Source organism: Cynocephalus volans, chromosome 10, assembly GCF_027409185.1.
Source record: "Cynocephalus volans isolate mCynVol1 chromosome 10, mCynVol1.pri, whole genome shotgun sequence".
NCBI classification, from domain to species: domain Eukaryota; kingdom Metazoa; phylum Chordata; class Mammalia; order Dermoptera; family Cynocephalidae; genus Cynocephalus; species Cynocephalus volans.
The window spans coordinates 131032673-131052018 of record NC_084469.1 but is presented as its reverse complement, the minus strand read 5'-3'; the positions used below and the strand labels follow the sequence as shown (position 1 = coordinate 131052018).

The window sequence follows — 19346 nt, the reverse complement described above, 5'->3', positions numbered from 1 at the left end:
TGCTTCCTTTCTCTAAAGCTTATTTTCACTTGGACCTATGATACAGCTTGGGACTGGGAGTCAGGAGACGTGTGTTCTTTTTCCAGACCTGCCCCTGCCTCCCTGTGAGACAGGACAAGCAAATCACTTAACTTTCTTAGGCTCATTTGTTTCATATGTTTATTGAAAATTATATTCGTAAGAATTTCTTTTCTTTTTTTTTTTTTTAAAGATGACCAGTAAGGGGGTCTTAGCCCTTGGCTTGGTGTTGTCAGCACCACGCTCAGCAGTAAGCGAACTGGCCATCCCTATGTAGGATCCGAACCCATGGCCTGGGTGTTATCAGCACCGCACTCTCCCAAGTGAGCCACAGGCCAGCCCTAGTAAGAATTTCTTAGTTGCAAATGACAGGAAATCATTTTAATCTACTTAAGCAATAAAAGATGACTTATTATAAAGATTCCAAGGTAACTAACAGAACTGAAGAAACTTTGAAGAAGGGTAGATAGAACTTTACCCTGGATCTTTGGGCCATCTGTGAGTCTTATCTCTATTTACAGAACATATCTTAGGCAAATACTCTAATTGGCCCTCTTTGGTCACAGGTGCCCTGTGTTCAGGGGGATGGGGTTTTTTACCAGAAAAGACTTAAGTTTTGTTCACCAAACAAATTATACCCAATGTCTGGTACATAGTAGGTACTCAGTAATTGTTGAAAGGATGAGTGGATAGCCAAAATAATAGCCGTATGAGGTGTTGGGGCTGGAAGCTCCTTCTGGTTTCAGAGCTGATGATTTTATGAAATCTGTATCTTGCTGTTGTCCTCTATGACTATGTTCCTTTGGCCTCTTAAATTTTATCTTTGCTTTGTGTTTATTTAGTCATCAGTATATCAATATATGTGCCAGCCAGTTAGCTCAATTGATTAGAGTGTGGTGCTGGTAACACCAAGGTCCAGGATTCAATCCCTGTGCTGGCCACCTGCCAAAAACAAAACAAAAGAAAAGCAATATATCAATGTATATCTTGAGCACCTACTATGTGCTACAGATGATGATGGGCAGAAAAGGTCTAGTTTATATGTAGCCAGGACTCTTTTTACTATCAATGTACTTGACCATCTTTAATCTTTTCTGGAAGAAGATGGCTTATAAATTATAAATAAGTAAAATACAGTTTAAGTTAACTTTTTATTTATGAGAGACCCAGATTTCTCATCTAGAGCACATAGCTTCACAAGAACAGATCACAAAAAGAAAACTGTAATACTGGCTTCTTTTACAATCATCAGTGTGCTAAGGCTGAACATCAAATCTTAAGAGGTACCTACCGAGGGGGAATTTTCTTCAGTGTGTGGTAGTTGTGTTCATATCAATAAGCAGGGAAGCGCACTCGCAAATGTATCTATACACTTGAATTTATGGTATTTCCTGATTCCTGAGCTTTACACATTTTGCTTTGTTGGTTATAAAAACTACTCTCATTGTTAAATTCCAGACTAGGATTTTTAGGAAAGTTATATATCAGTCATTTCCTCCCCTTTAACTCTTCCTTGAGGTATCACCAGGTACACCTCTATCCCCAAATTTTTGTGTCCTTTTTAAACTAAATTAGAAAAACAATTAACACCTAGTTAAAACCTTAAGTTCTGTAATATACATGAATCATTAGGTACCTCATCTTTGGTTGTTTTGGATGGTACTTAGCAAATCTCTTATTTCTTTAGTAATATTAACTTGTAACACTTAAGAGAAGGCCTTTGTGGGTCTATTTGGTTATATTGTCTGAAGATTTCAGCCTAGTATAATTTCTCTGGGTCAAATACTGAAGTGGTTTCCACATTTTTTTCTCTGTTTTCTTGTTCTCTTCAGAAGACTCAAACCAAACGGAATCATAAACCATGAACTGAAACTGCTGGACCATGAGCCAAATCACACCCAAATATTATTATTTTTAATAATGGCTTTACTGAGATATAATTCACATACCATACAATTCACCCATTTAAAGTGTACAATTCAGTGGTTTTTAGTATATTGGCAAAGTTGTAACAGTATCACAAAAATTTTTTTTAAACATAGCCATTATCTATGCAAAAATTTTCCCCAGATCTCCAAGTGGATCAGCTCAGCCTTGATGGGATCCATATATGGTCTAAAGCTAATGAACCTGAGCAGCCTGAACATCATGATCTCTAAACCCAAACAGTGAGACCATATTTCTTTTTGACTCCTTAGACTCTTTCCTTTCTCTCTCTTTTTTTTTTTCTAAAAAAGATGACTGGTAAGGGGATCTTAACCCTTAACTTGGTGTTGTCAGCACCACGCTCACCCAGTGAGCAAACCGGCCATCCCTATATGGGATCCGAACCCGTGGCCTTGGTGTTATAAGCACCGCACTCTCCCGAGTGAGCCACGGGCCAGACCCTCCTTTCTCTCTTTTAAGGAAACTGCAGCAGGCTGGTGATGTGTGATTTGCTGTCAGAAGCATTGGAGAAATTTCATGCTTTGGTTGATTAGGAAGATTGAGCTAAGCAGATTTTGTAACATTCAAGAAGTATCATCTTTCTGGAGGCCCACCCGACCAAAAAAACCAATTTGCCGGGCACCCTTTGGGATGGGAATCAATGAGGGCCCACCTCCACCTCCTACTTACCTGTGTTCACTTGAGCAAATGAGACTCTCAGCTCAGTTTCTTGATCTAGAAAATGGGACTAAAATACCTACAATGCAAGATTGTTACAAGGATCTAGAGATAATATATATGCTTGATATAATGATTTATTCAACAATTTTAATCAAGAGCCAAGTAGTATTCTGGACACATAAGACATATCACTCTTAAAGATAGACAATGATTCCCATTTTCATGGAGTTTCCATTCCAGGGAGAGGAGACAGACAAGAAATAATATACATATTCAATCAGTAAAGTATATATAATATGTTAGACCATGGTAAGTGCTATAGCAAAATAAAAAAGAGGAGGGGAAGGGAGAATCAGGATTGTAGTGTTAGGTGGTGGGGAGGTTGCAGTATTAAATAAGAAAGGTGACATTTGATATTTCCGTATAAGATTTTCTTTAAGGAGCATCTTGGTCATTTGAAGTGGGCTGATGACAGTGATGAGGATGAGCACCAAGGAAATGAGAACAACAGGTAGCCAATGTCTTTAAAATGTCCCCAGTTGTACATTTACCAAACTCCTGCAATGTGTCAGGCTCTTTGTTAAGGGCTGGTGATGCAAAATCCTATCAGACACAACCTTACCTCCTGGGCATGGGTAATCTGTAATCTGGTGTAAGATACATACATCAGTGATTACAGATATAGCCCACTGGGATAGGTGCTTTGAGAGCACATTGCTCAGGTTTGGGTGTTGACAAAGAGGTCCTGGAGGAAGAGACCCTTGGAGCTGAATCTGGAGAACAAGTAGAAGTTAGGTGAGCCAGGAAGGCAGAGGCGAACATTTCAGCAGAGGGAGCAGCTTGTTCAAAGACATGGCAGTGTGGGATGCATGACATGCTCAAAGGACTACAGGAAGATCCCAAAGGCTAGCTAGAGTGAAGGGGCAGAGGGGCTAATTAGGACAGGAGCTGAGGCAAGAGAGATAGGCAGGGGCCACATCATGAGGGCCTTAGCTTTGTGGCTTCCGGGCACACAACAAGAATCAAGCATTGCTTATTTAGCCTTCAGAAATAAAAGTACAAATAGGTAGTATGGGTGAAGTGCAGATAGGTAGGCTGTTTGTCTACCATGAGTGCTGACACAACAAGAAGCACCATTTGTGACCCTGGGACCTTCTTTATGTCTCAACCTTAAAATCAGGGTGAGGAGCTGCTGCTATGGGGTTACTTACCTGGCAAATCTCTTGTCCAGTTCTCCTGCCCCACTTCTAGAGACCTGGATTGTTTTACATCAATCCCAGGAGTGTTGACGACTATTAATAAATTATGAGCACAACAAGGGCAGAACAAATCTTTATTCACCTTTTCATACCCCCTAGTACCTATCATAGTGCTTGACATATAGTGGATGCTAAGTGTTGGCTGATTAATATTGAATGAAGAAGAGGGTAAGGCTGGTTGGGAAGACTAGTTACTACATGTTTAAAAAATAGTCATAATAGCAAGCACTTAATACTCTTCTGAGTGCCTTAATGATCCAATCCTCACAGAGGAAACTGAGGCATAGCAAAACTAAATAAGTTGCCAAGATCATGCAGATAGGAAGTGGCGGGCCAGGATTTGAATGCCGACAGTTGGTTCCAGAATCTGTGCTCTTAACCACTCCTCCATATTGTCACTCAGTAAATGTTTTCAGTTCATTTATAAGATTGTTTTTGTGCCTTTGAAATGGAAGAGGATTGCCATATGAGAAAAGCTACAGACAGGAAGGGTCATGTAGCTGTGTCTTAATAGAGCTTTTTTTTTGGCAGTGAAACTTCAGAAGGCAGTATATTCTCTCTGATTTGAAAAACCAGGTGTTTCCATCTCATATAATTTTGTCTCTTCTTTTTAGATGTTCCTTCTTATGTAGCATCCCATGCTTGCCTTGTCATCAGTGCCAAACCAGCTACCTTGGATGGACTACAAGTTTGAACTTGCTTGGACACCTGCCAGTCTTAGTATTTCAGCCATTGAGTCTTTCTAGAGTCAGACAACTCTAGTCCATTCACATGGAAAGAATGGAATATTTGGCTTGGCTCTTAAGTAGTTCTTCATTCATTTGTTTATTCATTCAGCAAATATTTATTGAGCACTTACTCTATGCCATTTAGGACTATAGCCAAGCCATGTGCTAGGTGCTGGGGATCCAGCTGTGAACACAACAAAGTCCCTGTCCTCATGGACCTGACATTCTTGAGAGGAAAGGTAGACAATAAACAAGTAAACAAATATGACCATGTCAGGTGGTGGTAAAGGAGATAATCTAGGAAGATAAGGAGCACAAAGGGAGCTTGTTATTATATATCACTTGGATGTACAGGAAAAGCTTTACTGATGAGTGACATTTGATCAAGGACGTAAGGAAGCAAGAGGTGCATGTAGATACCAAGGGAGGGAGCATTCCATGCAGAGGGAGATGCAAGTACAGAGGTCCTAAGGCAGGTGTAGGCTCGGTGTGCTGAGGAACAGCAAGGCCAGTGTGGCTTGAGAGAAGAGAGGGTACGAGAAAGAATTTTAGGAGCTGGCATCAAGAAAGGTGGTGGCCAGTCCAAATGGGGCCCTCTACAGACTTTGGTTTTTTCTGTGAGTGAGATTGGAAGCCAGAGCGGAAGAATGAAACTATCTAACTTATTTTTAAAAATTACTGTGGCTTCATCTATGACAATTCTTTCAGTGTCTCATGAAAGCTCTTGAAGTTTTTTGTAGTTTTGAAAATGCTTAGCTCCAGTGTATGGTAGTGGAGAAGGAACTTTAACATTGGGGAAACTTGTCTTTGACTGCAAACTGAAGGAATTCTCCTTCGTGAGCAATTTTCACGTGCCAGGTATGCTAGAGGTCTCAGATAAAGGACCCAATCTCTTCCCTTAAGGAAATCTCCTCAGAGTGGGAAACACAGAGTAACCAGACAGTGGACTAGAGCAATATGGTTAGAGGCAACACAGGGTGCTGAGGGAATGCGGAGCTGGGACCCTGTTAAACTTGTCAGGTCATCGAAAAAGTTGCATTGATCAAGTGTTAGCCAGGCAGAGGAGGAGGAGAAGCCAAGCTATTTCGATATAAAATTGAACAAGCTGGTTGGTTAGCTAAATTGGTTAGAGTATGGTGCTGATAACACCAATGTACAGGGTTCAAATCGCTGTATTGGCCAGCAAAAAAAAAAAAAAAAAGTAGCCATCATGGTCTCTTCTAACATAATCTGATCTGGGGGCATCAGTGCCCTTTCTCCCTAGTTTTAACTCTTGGGCATCTGAAGAAAGCTGTCCCAACAGTTGGGTGGTCCAGGTTTGGGCACTGTCTGTGCTACAACTGTGCTGGCTGGTGGGGAGGGATATAAAGTATAAGCTCAACCCTTCCACAGTCTTTGTTCTGAGAATTCAGGTTTTTCTTCTTCGTTGATGTCAAGATTTAACCTATTTAGAGAGCATTCTTACTATTTTCCCCAATGTCTGTGTATCTTGTCAAGAGCTGTGTTGCACAAAACCAAATCTTGAGAGGCTCTTTCATCTGTATTACTCTCTATGAAAAGTAAATATGATTTAGGTGAACCACAGTGAGAGGCATGTCCTCAATACAGCAAATAAGATGTGTCCCAGGTGACAAATCTATGGCACAGTCTACCGTTAATGTGCTGCCTAGAATTCCACATATCGGAACTTTGGGGTCTACTGCATGATCCCATTGAATGGTCTGAATTTATTATCACTTTTGCCACAATAAGTGCTGTTTCCTAAGTGACAGGGCTCTTGCAGTTCGAGGATATGTAGACCCCTGAGATGAAGACTTGGGTGGATGTTCTGGGAAGCCCCAAGGAAGCTGAAGTTGCTACCATGGTTCCCTTCATGGCAGGTTGAGTGAGTAAACTGAGCTCATACTAATTATTGCCACTCTGCTTTTGCTGTTAAGGTTTCTCAGTTTGCAGATGGTCGAGTTGCAGACAAATTAACAGACCAACAGAATTTTAACAAAGGAAGCTTTAGGAAAAGGGATGAAGATACAGCTGGAAAATTGAAGTAATGCTTCCTTGATACATACCTGAACTCTGGTACCTTCTCACCTGGAATTTTCCAGAGTCAGTTGGTAATCTTGTCATTTTTATATAGTTCTGATTATGCTTGGTTTGTGCCAGCTGTTTGAGGAATGGTGTTTTTCCTTATTTCTGTTGGCTCCTGTCAAATGTTAAATTGCTTAAACTGACCTTTAATGTTTCCAAAGCAATCATCATCTGTCTCTGGGTATGGCTTTCAGAATTGGATGTGATTTACATGATTTAGCCAGTGAAGAGAAAGCTTTCCATCCTATGGTTTATTTGAATAGGTACGTTTTCCCTCAGGGCAGGTGACAGGAAGATCATAGAATGGGTTTCTGCCTCCTGGGAGGACTTAGAAACAGAATAGAAATATCACACCAATTCATAAATTAGTAAAAACCTTACATCATCTATCTATTCGCCAGGGCTTTTAAAGGTGTAACACAATGTTGAGTATGTCCTTAGTACTGGAAGTGAAAGACTAAGCATGGAGTGACTTGTTCAGACTGGATAGATGGAAGAGAGTGGCCATGCCTCCTGCCTGCTTCTAGTGTTTGATGAGGGTCTGTCCCACTGGCCTGCGGGAGAACAGCATTATGAGCTGTTATGGGAGCTTGGCTGAACAGAAGAAGGCTGGTCTTACCTCTAGATAAATATCTGAAAGACCATATTAAAATCCTGATGCTCTAAAACATTATGCATGACCAACTGTTATACATGTCATAGGATTTGGTCCTGATGACAAAGGCATTGAGGAAAGTTCACAAATGTTCTTCCTCTGTCAGGTCTCTTCCTGATTGTACTAGGTGGCTGATTGCAGATGAGCTTGGTCCAGTCTGATGCATAAAATCACCAACAGCCTGCGGCAGACAGGAGGCCATCCCAGCTCATCTCAGCAAGGCCTGTAATCGTCAGCTCCTCTCACAGTCATGCCTTCAAGCGGGGAGAGGGATTCGAGAATTGGCCTTGAGGGCTGGCCAGATAGCTCATTTGATTAGAGCATGGTGTTATAACACCAAGGTCAATGGTTCAGATCCCCATACCAACCAGCCACCAAAAAAAAAAAAGAAAGAAAAAGAATTGGCCTTGAAGGGAAAGCCCTTTTCCAGCCAAGAGGCTGCCGCCTGGATATCTCAATTGTGGAATTAATGCCTGACAGTCAGAGCTGGCCTTACACTGATAGCTGCGGTGGAAGCATGGCCTGCCCAGCTCAGTGAGGCAGAATAGAGGTAACGAACAAAAATACGAACAGGATTCTAGGCCAGGAAGCTTTGTTCTGCCAAACATGGAAGCATGGGCCCAAAGCTAAACCTTAGAGGAAGGGGGCAAAATGCTTGGGAGCCTCTGTTCATTACATGGCCCTGGGCTGGCTTTTGTACATTAGTTATCAGATTGAGTAAGCTAAACTTTTGTGTGTCAAGAAGGACTCAGACCTAGCTCTAACTTGTTTCTCTGATTTCAGCTCTTACCTTGTAAATACTAAGGCTGAAAGTGGAGGTGGCTATTATACTGTTTTCTGTTTGGAGGTTGCCCAAGGAATTCCTCTTAGGATGGACTTGCTTCTACCGTTAATGCCAGAGGCGTGGAAGCTACTGCTGGCCTTGGGGTCAGAGGGGTCCCAGGTTACAGGCAGAAGCAGCTTACTAAGTCTTATTGGAAAACAGCCCCTAAAGAGTTGAGCTTTTCTGGGATTTCCCTTCACTTGCAAGCGGCAAGTTTGTCTAATAAATGTACAACTTGATTAAATGCCAGTGCCTCACAGATGTAATTATATTCAAGAACAAGCTTCTTCTAATCTCTCTCCCCTCACTGATTAATTAGACACTTTGAACTATGCCCAACTGTTTGAAAGCTGTGAAAAATACAACCTGCATAGTTAAATTTTCTGCACAAGCCTATTTCCTCATTTGTTCCTGTATTCACCATTCTTTAAGCATAGTATGTATTTATACGTGTTTCCAAACACACAATCTGGCTATTTTCTTATCATAGTTAGAAATCCCTCCACTGGGCTGGCCAGTTAGCTCAATTGGTTTAGAGTGTAGCCTTATAACACCAAGGTCACGGATTTGGATCCCTGTACCGGCCAGTTGCCTAAAAAAGTCCATCTATTGTTGGCCCAGAAATACACTCACATAGTAAATCGAATAACAAAAGTATGTGAAAGATCAATTGAATAATTTAGACATATCTTCAGAAGGTTGTTGCCATCAGTCACACTTTGAAAATCTGTTTTTTCTTTTTAAAGTCTTTCTTGAATGCCTCAGAAGTATTTATGGTTTTGTTGTTGATGGTATCTCTTCATTGAGAGTTTTGAATATTTTTGTGCCTACTAGGAGCCAGGCAGGGGCAGGATGGCTGGTACAGGGTATAGAAACTGTCTCATTTTATGACATATAATTATTATCTAGATATCTGGCACCGTGTTTTGCAAGTAATTTCCAGTCTTTCTTTTCTGTTGTAGAACTGTCTTTTAAAGTAATTGAGCACAGAAAGATCTATCCTACAAATGAAGAAGCCTAGTCAGCTGGTCTCTGATATTGGCGCCTGCTGACTCACATGGGGTGTACACTAGATTTGTAGGACTGGGATGTCTGGACATGCTGAAGAAGATCAGTTTGAATATTTCTGTATTTTTGTATCCCTGGGCTGAAACTTTCATTAATGGTACATTTATATTCATGCCAGGCCTTGAACTCTGATGCTTCCTTAGATAAATCTACATGGCCCTCTGTCCCCAGAAGCAGCTGTGTTTTGGACCATCTTTTTTTTTTAGATTTGATGTTCTCAACAAGAGACAAGTAACAGTTCTTTCCACTTTGGAGGAAATATTTGCATTTAATCTTGCCTTTTAAAAAATACTTTTAATATACATGTATTCCTTCCCACTCCCTAACCTCCCTCCTGAATTCCAAGCCAGATTTTATCCTTTTTCCAGAAAAGCCAGGCTGCTTCAGGATCTTTACCACTAGATCTCGCCCTCTTTATTGAGGATGAGGAAACCACCCACCCCTCTTTAAACCAGATTGCTCTTGATGGACATGTAGTAAGTGGAACACAGTTGAAAGGCTGTAGGTAATTGTGCAATCCTGATTTTTACTGACTTCTTCCTTTACCCTCCTAGATAACAGCTTGCCTGATTGCTGTGGCTAAAACAGACCGTGAAGTTCAAGTGCGCAGAGCTGCCATCCACGTGGTTGTGCTCCTGCTTCGGGGACTCAGCCAGAAAGCTACTGAGGTAAGTCAGTCTCTCGCCATTTGTACCTTCTCCATCTCTTTTTTTGTTTGTTTATTAGTCTTCCTTTTACCAGGGCAGGCCCCAAACTTTTTCCCTAGATGGACTCATACAAATGAATCAATCAACAGGGATTTCGTTGCAAGAAAATGGTATCGTTTGCATCTTTAATAAGAGTCTCTATTTCCTCTGTAACATATGGGGCAAACTTCACACTAATTTCTGCAGAAAAACCAGAGCCCAGGCTTACAGACTGAGGCTCTGAATCCTGGCAATCTCCTCACAGGGGCAGGTTCCAAGGTAAGCTAACTGGAACACGTTAACCCTGCCTCTGTAGCCTGAACTTGAGTGACTTGTCTTTCTGACTCATTTAATTGTTCATGCTGAATTACTAAAGGGCCTCATTTAAGATGTTTCCTTTCTAGCTAAGTTCAATCCATAAGATTTTAGTTGCTGCATAAATTAAATGTTCTTCCTCCTTCAAGTGGGTTTGGCTGGATTTCTCCCCAGTGTGTGGCCAGTACAGAAAGTATATATAACTACATGTGTGCTAAGAATGACTGACCTCTAAATTAATTTTCTTCTTGATTTTAATGGAATCTCATTCCCAGTTGACTTCATATAGAAAGTTTACATTAATAATTCACTTCTTGGTATCCATAATACTCATCTGTGGCTGGTATTTAACCAAGTGTCAATGAAGCCATTATAAGAGTGATTGTTTTGTATACATAGAGGCTTTATTCATGCTAGCATTTTACCATATTAAGTTTCTGACACCATTTTTGTACAAGCACAGACTTGTTAGTTATCCTCTTCCTTCCCTACACAGCCATATTTTCTCTTTAAATACCTACTTGCTGTTGTTTTGGCTCAGTAGCTAGACTATTGAATTTCCAAATGGCTACTTCCCTGTGCTTTACCCTCAGCTGCATTTCTCTCCCTTCTCATCTGCCTTGTGTAGATTAAGGTTTGGACTGAATGATTTTATCTGGTATGAACATGTTCAACTACAAATTATAAAAACTCCAACTAAAATGGCCTAAACAAGTAAGGATTTGTTTTTCTCACATCACAAGAAATATGTAGGTTGGCGGTGTTCATTTAGCAGCTGCATGTCAACAGGAACAATATTTCTATAATCCTCCTGGCCTTTGTCTCATGGCTATAAGATAGCTGCTACAACTCTAGCTATTATGACTAATTTAAATAAGCAAGAAAGAAGATGAGAGAAGGGCAGCTCTAAGTGCTTTTGTATGGTATTTCCATAACCCCCCAGCTGACCCCCATTTTGTTTCATTGGGCAGAACTGTCTCGCATTATCACTTTTTGGCCTTTTGGCTAAAATCAAATGCAGAACTGTCTCACATAATTACTACTAGCTGCAAGGGAGCCTGACAATGTATTTAGCTGGCACATCACTACTCTGAACAAAATTGAATTTTAGTTACCAAGGAAGATGGCAGGAAAAAGATATTGGGTAGGTGACTCATAGTGACATTTAGGGGAATGGGGAAGAATGATTTGGCTGACTCAAAAATTTCTGTAGTTATAGAATTTCTCAGTAACTGGGAGCTTTCACCTGGAGGGGCTGGAAGTTCCAGGTTATCTAGGACGCTGATGGAGATGGGAAATGTATAGATCATAACTTGGATACAAACTGCTCTTGTTGAGGATCTGCTGTACAAGAGCGAATTAAGAAAGATCAGTGTTTTTCATCCATTGTTAAGATCCACAAAACTCTTGACATTGTTATGTAAGTTTTTAACAAGGGAAACTGGGTGAGGGGTATATGGGACTCTGTACTATCTTTGCAACTTTTCTGTAAATCTAAAATTGTCTCCAAATAAACTTTTACTTAAAAGTATAAGTTGGAACACTATTAAAAGAAATCTACAAAACTGTGTAAGTGCACCTATCCTTAGTGAGAGAGAGAGAGTGAAGCAGAGCAAAATGTCTGGTTAGCAAAGTGAGAGAAGAAATAGAAACTCTATCTAGATTTCTCACATCTGTATGTTGCCAATGAAAGCAACACTGCTTGTCTCACCAGTACTAAAATAATTTGTGGCCATGGAAGATCTTTGTCACTTTCAGAAACTGTATTAATGAAAAACCTCTCTCCTCTTCTCCAAACCCTCTCTAGTCTGAACTCACTGAAATTTATAAATTGTGCTTACCTAGTGAATAAAGAGAAGGAAATGGGATGGGATGAATATATGATTCCTCTTCCTAGTGCATCCTTGAGACCAGGTGTGTTAAATCTTGTAATTGTAGGTATGATTATAATCAGGGGCACTTTAATAAGAAGTGGAGATAACCACAAAGCTTTCAATCTCAGATTTCTCCTTATGGCTCTGTTTCGCCCCCAGGAACAGCTGAAATGAAAATGCCACTTTGTTGATGAAGGGGGTGTGTGTGTGTGTGTGTGTGTGTGTGTGTGTGTGTGTGTGTGTGTGTGTGTGTGTGTGTGTGTGTGTGTGTGTGTGTGTGTGTGTGTGTGTGTGTGTGTGTGTGTGTGTGTGTGTGTGTGTGTGTGTGTGTGTGTGTGTGTGTGTGTGTGTGTGTAACAGCTGAAATGAAAATGCCACTTTGTTGATGAAGTTTTTTTTGTGTGTGTGTGTGTGTGTGTGTGTGTGTTTCCCCCTTCTAATCACCATCTCTCAAGCAGTAGAACACCAAGAGATAATACCATACCGGGTTTCAGTGAATTCTCTGATGCTGGCCAAGGATGTTGCTGCTTATGGCACCTTGGAAAGGAGGTAGAAGTTCAGAAGATCAGGAGATAGATTGGAATCAGAGGGAAGACATCACCACCCCTAATTCATGAGGTGTTTTTAACCTTTTTCCCATTTGAGAGTAGCCAGAGTTCTGTTCAGTCAACACAATATCCATACTGGAGGGAAATATTGCATTCACTTTCTTATTGAAAAACTATTTTCTCTGCTTAGCCTTGTTTTGGCCTATGTCCATATCTGTTTGTTGTATAGCCTGAAACCTAGTAGATGTCAGAGGAACCCCCTTTAAGCCCATTCTACCTTATCTTTGCTGAAAAATAATTTTACAAGGAATACCCAGGAGAGGATATGTTCAGACTTGCACTTTCTGTTGGGCTTCAGAGTTAAGACCAGCCCTGTTCAACATGGAGAAGATTAGCTGAACAACAGAATGAGGAAATTGTGCTTAACTACCCAGCCTTTCTCAGGTTGGATCTATTCATAGTGACTTGTTTATTATAAGTATTATAAATGTTTAGAACATTCATATTCATAAATTCATCCCAAAGGCAATAATTGGAGCAGTAATTGCTGAGCAGTAGCCTATCAGACTGGCTGTCCTTCAAATAACATCCATAAACTGTGGACATAATATAATGTGCAGCTACCTAAAATCACTGGAGAGGAATTATAAGCAGGCCGATTGTCATAGGGAGTCCGTGCTTAGAGGAGTGGTGATGTACACAGTGAGTACCCATTTTCTTGGCTTTTAGCCTGGAGGCAAGTATATTTATTTGGCAAAGCATGTACTACAGGAGGGGCACTGGCAGAGAAATCTTTTAATAAGAGGGGCCTGGGGATCTGGGGAAACCACAGTTGGAGGAGAAAGAGGGGTAGAACTGGAAGGGAACGATCCAGACAGTGGATTCCCAAATTCTGTCTGCCTACATCTCTGGCTAACCCCTAAACCAGGCAAGGTAGTTGCCTGCTTAAAAAACAAAAACAAAAACAAACCATTCATTGGAGAAGAACAGAATCCAGAGTCTCCATAATTTAACATTCATGATATCCAGGATGCAGTCTAAAATTACTCACTATATTAAAAAAACAGGAAAGTGGAACATATTCTTAAGAGCAAAGAAAAGCTACTGAGATCAGTCCCAAAATAATCCTGATGTTAGAATTATCAGACAAGGATTTTAAAGCAGATATAATTATTCTCAATGAAGTAAAGAAAAAATATTCCTGCAATTAATAAAAAAAGATAGGATCCACTCCCTCTGCTTCACTTGACCAGCCTTAAGAAAAAAAAAAAAAAAAAGGAAATCTCAGAAAAGAAATAGAAATGATTTTTTAAAAAAAAGGGGGGGGGTGAGCAAATGGAAGTTCTAGAACTAGAAAGTACAGTATCTGAATTTTTCTTTTTTAAATCACTGAATGAAATTAAAACCAGAATGGGGATGACCAAGAGAAGAATAAGTGAATTTGAAAATAGAGCAATAGAAATTATCCAATGTGAAGAACAAAGAGAGAAAAAAAAAAAAGATTTAAAAAATGGAGGCTCTCAAGAACCTAACCCTGTATTTCCCCTAGGAGAAATGGTTTAATATCTGCTAATTCAGCATTCATGGGGCCTTTATAAAATATAACTACCATGAATAATAAGAATCAACTGTATATACAACAGGGGGGAAAAAAGTTTATCTTAAAAACAATGTGGTTTGAGCTTGACTATAATTCTAGATTTCTCTAAGTAATCAATGCTGCAGCCCTCTACCTAGTTTATTGCAAGTTGACTTAAAAGAACTGTGAAGTACTTGAGAATTTGCACATGGGATTGTAGTGACTAAGTATAGCGGAATTTTAGATTAAAATTCTCTTCCTTGTTTTTTTAATATTAAAAGATAATTCCAAGAGCATAGCTTTTCTTCCTTCTAATCCCTAATTTTAGATGAAAATATATATATATATTTTCTACTCTGTCTACTGGGAGTAGGCTTTAGAATTCATTCTTTCAAGATGATAAAACTTTTTTTTATTGAAACATAATTGATTATACATATTTGTGGGGGATAAAAGGTCTTAACTTCAGGTCATTTCTTCAAAAATAAGCAAAACCTGGAAACATCTTTAGGGGACAGAGTTTAGAATTAATTTATTTTATTTCTATTTTTTATTTTTTGGCAGCTGGTGAGTGCAGGGATCCAAACCCATGACCGTGGTGTTACTAAGGGATTAATTATTATTTAATGACTGAGTCAGGTTCTAAGCCAAACCCAGGCTTCTACCCAGGATTGATTTTTAATTCCTTCTAGTGAGGCCAGTATTGAACTCTGATGGCAGAAGCCTCTTCTAAAAGTGATAGTTTCACTAACGTTTCTGCCTTTGGAGATTGCTCTCCTACTTTTCTGCAAGAGAGAAGAAGGCAAACCCTGGCTAAAAGAAACGGTTTGTGTGTGATGCTATTATGCTTTTTTAATTACAAAAGTTACTCATGGTCTGTCCAGAAGATTTAGAGCCTTTGTCCTGGGTTCACCTTGTGCCTACCTGTCCATATCCTAAGGAGGATGTGACACTTAATCTTTGACATAACATAAAAGGCAAGTTACAAGTAAATGGACAGACTGAATGGAAAGTTTCCTTCCCTTTATTGCCTTTGTCTTATCCCAAAAGTTATTTTGACAACATTTGGTGTGTCTTTGTGCTATGGACACAGTAAACGGACCCAGTTTCCTTCCCAGACCTAGTTCTACAGACACCGTTCTTTTGAACAGGTAGAAGCCTTCATGTGAGGAGCAATGAAAGGTACATTTATGTAAAAATGACTGGGATCCAGGTAATAATTATTTCTCTGTAAACTTTGAAAAAGTGGTTGGGAGTGCCCTTCCAGAACTGAAGTCAAAGAACACTTTCCCTTCCTGGGAGCATAAAGCTACAGTCCGTTGACTAAGGCAGCATTTTATTGATTTTCTGCTACTGGCCATGCCCTGGGTGTTTACAGTATTGATATTGCTAATACCAGGTATTTAATAAGAATCCAACGTTTGCTGGACATTGTTTACTGTGTCAAGAGAGAAAAGGGCATAGAGGGATTTAAAAATAAACTGTAAGTTTATAAATTATCTCTTCCCCCCAAACACTTCCCTCTTTACTCACTCTTAGACATCCTAACTGTTGTTGTTCCATTTCAGTCTTCAAAGAAAAAAATCCTTTTAGGCCTTGTGTCAGTTTCCTAGGGCTGCCATAACAAAGTACCACAAACTGGGTGGCTTAAAACAATAGAAATTTACTGTCTCACACTTCTGGAGGCTAGGAGTCCAAAATCAAGGTGTGGAGAGGGCTTCTGGCTTACAGCTGCGTGACTCCAGTCTCCGCCTTTGTCATCACATGTGCTGTCCCTGTGTACCTGTCTTTACGTAGCCATCTTCTTATAAGGACACCAGTTGTATTGGAGCTCACTCTACTCCAATATCTTATCTTAGCTAGTTACATTATGACAACCCTATTTCCAAATAAGGTCACATTATGAGGTATTGGAGGTTAGGACTGCGACATATCTTGGAAGGGGTGGGGGGACAATTCAACCTATAACGGGCACCCAACATTCCATAGTCCTCACCCTTTTGTATTCTCTCTTCCTCCTCTGTTTGTTATCGTTGCATCTGGAGAAAAGCCTGTTCTGTGTGGGGTCTATCTGCCTGTGTCTTACTCTTCTTTTATTCTTTTAAGAGTCTTTACCACAAAAACAATTTTTGAAAAAAAGTCTGTATGACATCCTCTATCAGAAGGACGAGGGGAACAGTAGTTCTGACAAGCTTACGTTGAAAGAAATTGATTCTGACATTTGAATAGAGAAAATAATGAGGGGCCTAGAAAAATTTTGGAAATGTTGGACTTGGTGCAAATTCTGGTCTTGAAGCATATCTCTTAACCTCTCTTAACCTCATTTTCACATCTGCCCTACCTACCTGACAGAGATGTAGCAAGAGTTAGATGGGATAATATATGTAAAACTCTGCAAATTGTAAAGTGTTGTAAATATAAAAGATAACAAATGATGATTACTACTAACCTCTATTGTTGTTATTTACTTCTACCACCACCACCATCACCACTAATGTTACTGCTACTACTATCTAGTTCATATATTTGTTGGGTGTTTTTTTTTTTTTTGTGACCAGTAAGGGGATCGCAACCCTTGGTGTGGTGTCGCCCACACCGCGCTCAGCCAGTGAGCGCACCGGCCATCCCTATATAGGATCCGAACCCGCGGCCTCAGTGCTCCCAGCACCGCTGCGCTCCTAGTGCCGCACTCAGCCGAGTGAGCCACGGGGTCAGCCCTATTTGTTGGTTTTTTTAAATGATTTTTTAAAACCCACTAAGATAATTTTTTATTGATCATTTAGATTATATCAATATGAATAAATTGGCAACTTATTTGATGGCCAGAACTTTCAGTACCTTACAATGTATCACGCCAGGCTCTTACCGTCAGTCATCTCAGATTTTGCAAGATAGGGGCTGGCAGGTTAACTCAGTTGGTTAGAGTATGGTGTTACAAGGCCAGGGTCAAATGTTCAGATCCCTGCACTAGCCAGCTCCCCCCGCCAACACCCCCCCAAAAAGAGAGAGATTTCAGAAGACAGACTTTATTATATGGAATTCAGTCTTCCAACTCTGTACAAGAATCTCATGATTACATATGCCACCTTATTCTTCCTCATGAAGGATACCAACCGACTCTACTGGGAAAAGTGTAAGGACCTAGATGCTTTGCAGTTATTGATCCGAAAGGACTTAACATATGAGGGTACTTCAAAAAGTTCATGAAAAGACTCATATTATCTTTTAATCCTGTTTTTCCATGAGCTTTTTGAAATACCCTTGTATATTTGGACTTGATTTGACTTCTGTTATTTTCTCCTTTTATTACCTACCACTAGGAAGCCAAGGCTATAGTACCACAAAAGAAGAATAATGCTGTCTGCTTGCATAAAGCAGGCATTGAGATAGGTGCTTTGCTGTATTATCTCATTGATTCTCTCAGGAGCTCCGGGGGGTGGGGGGTGGTGTCCTCATTGTACAGATTACTAAAGGGAGCCTCACAGAGGTTAAGCAAACTGCTCAAGATCACACCGCTAGCAAATGGCAGAGCCGGGTGTTAAACCTGGGCTGTCTGACTCTAAAGCCTCTGCTCTACCTGGCTCTGTTGTTCCCTGACTTTGTTCGACTGCTTCTTTCTTTTCTTTTTTTTTAATTTTTGCATGTGTGTGTGTTTATTTCTTTAAACTGCTTCTTTCTTAAAGAGCCCATAAAGATTATTTTTAAGGCATATAACTGGGCCAATAATGAGTGAAAACATACAACAAGCAGTCACAAGTTTAATTTTCCATGCTGAGAATATTTCAAGTGGTGTTCTAGTTAATTGAGTTAGAGATTTTTACCAAGTTCTAGTTTCTGTATAGCCATATCCTTGCTCTGTAAGTAGCAAAGGTCTCATCTCTGTGACAGGTGTTGCCAAAAAACTTGCGATGACTTTTTACACCTGTTGTGTATGCTTAGAAGCTTGTCTTACTCTGTTTTGTCTTAAGCCCAACTTAATTTCCTATCTTTTACTTTGTAGGAGCCAGTCAGACCAGAAGCACAACTTTTCAGATGTTCATTCCCACACATATTAAAAACCAAATGTTTAGTCATTAATGAATGCCTGTTTTTCCAAGGATCGCTACTGTCTATCAAATAACAAGCGTTGTATATGGGATAGCAACTCAGAAGTCATACCCTTAAACCCTTGACTTAAAGAAAATCTACAGCTAGATAACCCTGGAGATCTCAGGGGCATTTTTCAGTGACACATTTGTCCCAGGATCTGAGCCAGGAGCCTGAGAGAGCAGGGCTGTAAAGGTGTCAGGAGAGCAACACTACCATTGCTGGGGACAGACGCAACCCGAGGGAAGTTGGTGAACAGGAGAAAGGCAAGGCCAGGCCCAGGCAGATGGGGACAGTCTTCTGCAAGGCCACTGCTGCTGACCCAGAAGAAGGTAAAATAACTATGCCCTCTTCATCAGTAGCACAAGAGCCCCCTCCCCCCACTCACCTCATATTTTTTTTCACACAATTTCTTATATACCATAAAATTCACCCTTTTTAAGTAGATAGTTTAGCATTCTTAGAATATTCATGAAGTTGTGCAACCATTGCTATCTTATTCCAGAACATTTTCATCACCTCCAAAAGAAACCCAATACCCATTAGCAATCACTACCCTCCTCCCGTCTCCCCCAAACCCCTAGCAACCACTAATCTACTCTCTATCTCTATGGCTTTGCCTTTTCTGGACATTTCATATAAAAGGTATCATACAATATGTGGCCTTTTGTGTCTGGCTTCTTTCACATAGCACAATGTTTTCAGGGTTCATCCTTGTTGTAGCAGGTATCGTACTTCATTCTCTTTTATGGCCAAATAACATTCTGCTGTATGGGTGTGCCACATTTATTTATCCATTCACCAACTGACGTACATTTGGGTTGTTTCCACCTTTTGACTATTGTGAATAATGCTGCTTTGAACATTCACATGCAGCGTTTTTGTGTGGACATATGTTTTCATTTCTCTTGGATTTATACCTAGTAGTGGAATTGTTGGGTCGTATGGTAATTCCAATTTCAACTTTTTGAGGAACTACCACACTGTTTTCAAAGTAGCTGCAACATTTTACATT

At 40.2% G+C, this 19346-nt stretch overlaps 1 protein-coding gene across 1 annotated transcript in view; it reads left to right on the top strand.

Annotated features, from left to right (window-relative positions):
- Positions 1-19346, top strand: part of TANGO6 (transport and golgi organization 6 homolog) — a 174796-nt gene that overhangs the window by 135558 nt on the left and 19892 nt on the right. Inside the window, exon 17 of the mRNA XM_063110649.1 lies at positions 9798-9911. Coding sequence (XP_062966719.1) covers positions 9798-9911 — 114 coding nt within the window. The remainder of the gene's footprint in view (positions 1-9797; positions 9912-19346) is intronic.